Source organism: Vigna angularis, chromosome 6 (assembly GCF_016808095.1).
Source record: "Vigna angularis cultivar LongXiaoDou No.4 chromosome 6, ASM1680809v1, whole genome shotgun sequence".
In the NCBI taxonomy this organism is placed as follows: Eukaryota; Viridiplantae; Streptophyta; class Magnoliopsida; order Fabales; family Fabaceae; genus Vigna; species Vigna angularis.
In genome coordinates, this window is record NC_068975.1 from 5,083,359 (window position 1) to 5,091,159 (window position 7,801).

The 7,801-nt window shown below is 35.4% G+C and overlaps 1 protein-coding gene across 1 annotated transcript; it reads right to left on the minus strand.

The window, feature by feature from the left end:
* Positions 1 to 1,026: 1,026 nt before the first annotated feature.
* Positions 1,027 to 1,687, minus strand: LOC108341630 (protein MAIN-LIKE 1-like). Its single transcript, XM_017579290.1, has 2 exons — positions 1,652 to 1,687; positions 1,027 to 1,578 (listed from the first exon to the last, which is right to left on the minus strand). Exons 1-2 carry the CDS (start codon positions 1,685 to 1,687, stop codon positions 1,027 to 1,029), a joined length of 588 nt encoding a protein of 195 aa, XP_017434779.1.
* Between the last annotated feature and the right edge of the window lie 6,114 nt (positions 1,688 to 7,801).

Here is a 7,801-nt window from a genome sequence, read left to right on the forward strand (position 1 = left end):
TTATGTAAACAAACTACTATATATAGTCTGTATGTGGGTTCTTTTAGAGAGTTTTTTAAGAATTTTTGTAAAGGGAAGTCTCGAGAGAGTCTGGTCCTCTCGAAAGACCAAGGCTAGTGTTATAGTTTAGATTATCATACTTGTTTCATTATTGATAAAGTTGTCTGGTTTTTTGGGGTGAATATCTAAGAACTTGTCTTGGGAAGTCTTTACAATTTTTAATAAATCTGGGTAACTATCATTGGTATCAAAGCCACTTTCCTGGTGTTGTGGTAGCTGTGAGTCAAGGTCAATAAAAGAATGGAGGCAAGATTGGATGGATTGAAGCACATAATGCAAGAAAAAGAACATGAAAATCAGAGAATGATCCAAAAGTTGGAGGAAATGATTAAAGGGCTGACAAGGTAGATGGAACATTTCACATCCTCTGATAAACAAACAAAGGATAATGCTTCTGTTCCCAAGGAAAGTCGTGTGGGCAGTCTAAAGAATGAATGAGGGATTGAAGGTGGACGTTCAAGAGTGACTGAGGGAAAATGGAGGAAGCTAGATATTCATGTTTTTTTAAGAGAAGATGCTTATTGTTGGACTAACCGGTTGGAGAGATATTTCCTGTTGAAAGAAGTCAATGAGGAGGAGAGGATAAGGGCTATTATGGTGGCTTTGGAGGGAAAAGCCCTGAATTGGTTCCAATGGTGGGAGACTTGCTATACGAATCCCACATGGGAGGCTTTCAAAGAAGCGATTGTTCAATGGTTCCATCCACCCATGCTTCCAAACCCTTTTGAAGTCTTGATTGGGCTTCGACAAACTAGGCAGGTGCGAAGATATATTGAACAATTTGAGCAATATGCGGGGTTCTTGAAAGGTATAAGGCAGGATTATTTGACTGACATTTTTCTAAATAAATTAAAGGAAGAAATTAAGGCATATGTTAAGTTGTATGAGCCCAAGAACCTTGTTTAATTAATGATGAAGACTCAAATGGTAGAGTAAAAGGTTAGAATCACTTCCGAGGGAGGATCTTTAACATTGTAGAGGTCCAATACTAACTACAAACCCCTGCCACAGACTAAGAGTCATTCTTTGGAAGGAGGAAGTGCATCCAACTAGATGCAACAAATATGCCCGGGCATCGTACTCCCATTGTTGCTCCTCACAGTACTCAACATAGATGTCTCGAAGCCAGCTCAGTCTGACTTTTGCATCGTGAACTGCATGTAACTCAACACCAACTCTCCCACCATCCACGTCTAAAAGCTCGACAATGGCGCGTTGACTTTCTTCAAAGTCTACTTCTTTCAGATTACAAAACTGGCCTAAACTTGGGAGGTGCAGCAAGGATGACACGTCATCTAAAGTCACCGACATCTCACCCACGGGGAGATGGAAACTGTTGGTCTCGAAATGAAATCTCTCCACAAATGCTAAGAGTAAACTCCTATCGACGTAGTCATATGAGATGCCCACCAAAGACATTAGACCAGAACCATACACATTGTCTCTAATGCCTTCGTGGTAGTATCCTAGCTTGTTTAACTTCTTCCTGTGGGAGATCAACTTGATCTCCCCCCGATCCTAAAAAATAATATTTAATATAAAATTTATTTCAACTTAACAATAACCATTAAAATTAAAGTTTTGCACTTACCCGATCCTGCCATATCTCAAAAGCAACATGGTGCATGTAATGTGAGAGTACTGACACGTCTACTCGACGTCTAGGAAATCAACCTTCAGGAAAATCCTCATGCTCCTCCTCTTGCTCAATGTCATGGTCCTCAACTATATCCTCCACAAACCTGGCATCTCCATGGTCCTCAACGTGAACATCAGACTCAACTACTCCACGTCTTCTACGAACAAAAAATTTAATGGCAAAAATATAACAACGAAACATTAAATAAAAACATAATATCATTAAAAAAAAAGTTGCGAATCAGATATGGAAAGACGATGAGGCTGAATCGGATGTCCATAACCGATTCACCCTACATCGGATGTCGCCATCCGATGTAGGCTGAATCGGTTATAGACATATGATTCAGCCCATCGCCTTTCCATATCCGATTAACATAGATCAACCATTACAAAACATCCCTAACCACTTCTAATATGTAAATCATAACTCTCTTCTTCTACAATCATCACATCAGGCTATGAAATTGAAAAAAACACGAATGTTTTTTGTAGTGAAAGATAAAAATGTTGTGGCTGCACGAACAAGACAAAGACGAAGATGAAGCTCCAAAGGAAGAAGATGAAGCTCCTTATGTGTGCCTGCAACCATGCAACAAAAGTCGCAAAAGAAAACAACCAAACAAAGCGAGGATCGAAAGAGAGAATGAGATTCAATTATGTACCCACCTTCGAGTAGGAGTATGGAATATAGGACAATGCCAAATGAAGACGATGTGGCTGCAGTGCTGTGCGTTGTGTGTGCTATAAACCAATGCAAAGAGAAGAAGGGGAAAACTAGAAGAAGCGAGAATGGAGTGTTGTGTGTGCTACAATGCAAAAAGAAGAAGATAGGAAGAGGAAAGGAGTGGGAAGCGCGAGAATGGAGATGAGATATGAGAATATCAATGCACACTGACAATGTTGTAAATGAAAAAGGAATCTTTGACCATTCATAATTTTTTAGTTTTTTTAAATATTAAAAGTTGTCTAATTATAGGGTAATTAAGGCATTTTTCAAAAATTTGGAGGTGTGGTATGAAGGGCTTGGAGTGCAGGAGCAATAAGCATGGTTGCACAAGTTACTTGGTTCTCACTTTATTATTGAGTACAAATTGGGAAAAGATAAGTTAGTTTCCAATGCATTATCTCGTTCCTTCTTCATGGCATGGTCTCAAGCCAAGTTTGAGGTTATTTCGTTACTAAATTCCAATGTTGTATAATTTAGTAGTTCCTCATAAAGGCTAGTTATATAAATTCTTGTTTATTTTTCCTCAACCCTAAAGCCTATGAGGAACTTAAGACATTAAGCACAGAAGCTAGCTTCTAGAAATGCTCCATAACCTTTGTTATGTTCAACTTAATCAACAATGAGATCTTTAATGCAACTAACAACATCATCCATTCCATGAAATGAAGATAACGTTTATAAGCCTACGAGGAGCATTTGATCTGTCCGATGTGAGAAATGGCACAATTGTAGCATGACTGTAAAATGCACCAAGTCTTCACCAGCTCTCATCGAGCAAGCATTGAAAGTTGTTGCCAGTCATTAGTTATTTATTTCCATACAACTTTGCCTTATAAACGCATTAGGAAACATTATAAACGCATTAGGAAACATTGTTTCAACCAATGTAAGATGACAACCAATGTAAGATGACGTCTTGCGCTCCATGAAGACCGACCAACTTGGATCAGCGACAGACAAATGTAAAGATGGTTCGGTCTTGTGTCTAAGATGATACGATGTTATTTATTTTTAGACTAGTTAGGCCTATTCTAAGAAAGGAGGCTAGAGAAAGCTAATCGAGAACCTCTAGCAAAGGACTCTAAAAAAATGAAAAGGTCTAGAGTAATGACAATAGAGTTTCATTAACCATTCAAGTTTTATTTTTACTGTGATGAAGGTCTCTATTTATAGGGAAGAAGACCTCCAAATTCTAGGCTAAATGATTTCCATCACTGGTCGCATTTACACGCCATTAATCATGGATCAAGGGACAAATTAACCTCACGCATTTGTATGCTTTTACCCATGTGCATAATGTATTAAACGTGAGGTGTGCTAGAATAAATGATTGACCTCTTATGCACAGCTCAACAATTTGACAATTAGTATGGTACTTGATAACAGGATAATCAATATAAAGCTCATTAGACAAGAAAGAAGCTCGACAGACAAAAAAGGAGCTTGACAGGTCGACATGAGAGTCAAATGGAACAAGGGAGCTCAGTAGATCGACATGGAAACTCAGATGGATCAGGGAAGCTCGGTTGGAGGCATGGGAATTCGACTAGACACATGGGAGCTTGACTGGAAGTAGGGAAGCTCGACTAGAAGCATGGGAGCTCAGTTGGAAGCAAGGAGAGTTCGATTATAGCATAACCAACCCCACATGCAACTTAGTCCACAAATACAAGGTCCAAAAGTACAAGACCCTAAGAATGTGCAAGAAAAACTTATACAATTCTACATTATTTGTATATTTAGAAACAAGGAAACTAAATTTGGCTTAAGTGATGGACCCATGATGTAAGCCCTTAAGGTGATTGTCATCAAATCCTCCACCTTGAAAGGACCTGTCCTTCGATAAAAAAGGGTGTATTTGGGCCTGACAACTTCAAATGTTTATTACCTCTTGGATCAAATATCATTTTGAAGTAATCATAAAACAAACATTCAATAAGTTTCTAGTCCACAAACAAAGTATATTGAAATAAAAGACAAGAATTGTGCTGAGAACTTAGAAAGCCTTCTTCATAGAAATTTAGGTGTCCACTTTTAATTAATTGAAACCTAAGAGGTAACATTAACTCAAAGTACAACTTTGAGAATTCTAATGAAGAGTCTAAAATATGGAAAGATGAGAGTGGATTTAAAATTTTTTCAACAAACATGAGATTTAAGAAAGAAGAATTAATGAAATGAAAAGAGTTTAGAGATTGAAAAACATCGTTTATCATATTGATTTCAATTAGGATTTATGGAGGTTTTTCTAAAGAAAATGGTTTAGCAAAACATCATTCTCAAGGTTGGTTTCCTTATCCTCCCTTTTTCCTCTCTTAATCACTTCCACTTGTTTCCTCTCTCTTTTCTCTCATTCTCTTATTTCTTTATCCTCCTTATCCCTCTTTACTTTCTCCTCTGTCTCTCTTGTCCCATCTTCTTTTGTCTTTTTTTCTTTATATTTTTCTTTCTCAGCTTCCAACTTCTTTGCTTCCTCTTCTAACTTTCTCAACTTTTCATCCCACATTCTATTTATCTCTTTTTTTCTCTTCTCAATTAAGAGCCTTTCAAGTTTTTGTTTACACTCATCTTTTCTACAAGAGAACTCACCATTCTTTTTAATGAATGTCTTTCCTTTCTTAAGGAATTTTCTTATCTCACATGTTAGCTCTTGGTTTATCTTAAATGAAGAAGGAACAAAGTTTCTTCACATGCATACATTCAACTCACACCAATCTTGAATTAGGGATTTTCTTCCTTTCTCAACACTAGATTGTTGTGTTCTCACCACTCACTTGCATTTCCTTCGAACCTAGAAATGCATAAACTAAGTATATAGAATTTACTACTTCTAGAAAAGAATACATGCAATTCTTCAATTTTCCTCTCCCAATATAAGTATGATAATACGTTTATGTCCTCACCAAAGAAGGGATATCAATCTCAACCTTATCCTTGCAAAAGAAGTTAGGAAAGTCAAGCTTAGTTTCTTTAGGGGCGTGTTCTCTTCTTTGCCTTCTAATTGTAGAAGACTGTTGATAATATTTTCCTACTTCCATTCCCTCTTGATCATAATTTGACTCCTTACTCCTACTTTCCTTTGATTTTTCTTTTTTCTTTTTGAATTTTTTCTTCTTTAAGAAGCTTAATTTCATTTGCCATAAGTTCAAATTGAAGTTCTTTGTCAATTTTATTCCTTCTCCTAAGTTGCACTTCTTCTTGCCACAATAGATTGATTTCTCTAAGTTCTTTAGAAATTTGTTTCAAAGTATGAATAGATTCCTCACAGTCACTCCCTCTATGGTGAAATAAATGTCTAGACATCTTTCAATTTCAAAAATTTTCCTAGAATGAAACGTTTAGAACTGTTCACAAGTTCACTCCCAAGCAAGAGAGGTGAGTCACACAAAATTTTTAAATACCAAGTCTGTCAGGATACGACAAGCTCGTTACAAGACAAGCTCGTCTAGTATAAACCTTGACTTTACTTTTGAGGTTTAACTAAATAACATTAATAGAAGAATTCTCTATGTATGGAAAACTAACAAAGAAGTCTCTGTGTATGGAAAGCTAACTCTAATCTAGAAAAACACTTAGCAAACCAGTCAGTTCATAAACACCAAACACTAAGATAAAAAATCCTAAATTAGGAGACCAACCTCAAGATAGATAATATACATCAAACACTAGGGTATAACATCTTTAGACAGAAAATAGACACCAAACATCAGGATAGAAAGCCCCAAGTTTGAAGAAAAACCTTAAGATAGAAAAAAGACATCAGACACTAGGGTAGAATTTCTTAAACCAGAATTAGAAAAAATACCAAAAACCCTATAAATCATAAAAGTCAAAAGGAAATGAAAACCTCACAAAATAAAGAACAAGAGATAAAAGTTTAAAACGCTAAGGGAAAAACTCTAAAAACTTATCAAAGGAAAAAATATATATGGATAATCGTCTAGGAAGGAGTCAAATATGGAAATTCATAGAGAGATCAAACTAGGCTAAGAAACTTAAAAGAAAAGAGGGATAAGACGATAACTCAAGAAGCTAATAGGAAAACAACACAAGTAAAAAACATAAGATTTAGAACCTGAATCCCCAAACATAGAAAACCTAAACAAGAACTTAGAAGTAGAATCCACAACATAGAAAAGCTTAGCAAAGCAGTTAGGATCTTACATAATAGAAAAACATCTAGGTTAACACACCTAAACACATCGCTAAACGTTATTGTACCTAAAGCATCTAAGAGAGTTGTTGTTAAACGCTTGATGCTTATCATACCTGAAAGAGGTATTCAACATAACTATCGAAAACAAAACAGTCGAGACGATGTCTCTGACAAAATACATTAAAAGACATTAAATATTAAAGTATAAAACAAAAACAAAAACAAGTTAAACGTCATCTGTTTAAGAAGAGACAAAACCAAAAGAAGCATTTACTTGACTAAACGATACCATGAGTGTAAGCAATACTTCCTCCAATGATGAAGTCTCTATACAACACTTGGTATCTTTAGAAAAGACCTTAATTTTTAAAAGCTACCTAACAGTAGGAAATGAAAAAATACTTTATTGTTTTGAGCAAGCATTTAATGACATTAAATGCTCAACTTTCAAAAAATACAAATATGATATCTGATTAAACTAGTAGTACACCAAAACCTAATCAGATCAGTAGTAGGTAACAAAACAGACTTTCATGAAATGTTCTTCCTCTAGAAAACTGTGACATAATACCTATGTCAAAACAAATCATGATATCAATAAGTAAAACACCAACCAAGAAGTCTCCTACAAACTAAACAATACCAACTGATCTTGTAAATGTAAAAACATTAGAAAACACAGAAACCTAAACTAATGATAAAAACACTTAAAATATTAAAGCAAAAAATTAGGACATACTTGTTATACATGTTTCTATCTTATGTATGACAATTGCTACAAATGTTCATGTTATAAGTACCAAAATGAATGTTAAGAAAAAAGACAAAAAGGAGCGCTAATCAGGTTATCAAAAGTTGTGCCAAAAAGATAAGTCAAGACTACTTTTGATAAAAGTTCTGAAAAGCAAGTCTACTCTGACAAAGAACAATATCTTATGACTGACATCTACACCAATAACTAGAAAAGAACAACATTCAAGACAAGCTTCGTCAAAACGGTCATATTATCAAATCTCAAGACAAGCATCGTCACAACGACTATATAATCAAGGTGTATAAGTAAAAGACTAGAAGAAAGAAGAAGATGATGATGAAGAGGAAAGAAAATAGGAAGATATAAAGATGTCACATCATTTGTTGAGCATGGAAATCTCTTTAAGCTATAAAAGCTAAATTTCTCCAATCAAGGAAAGAGAAAAAAGAGAAGAGCTCAGAAA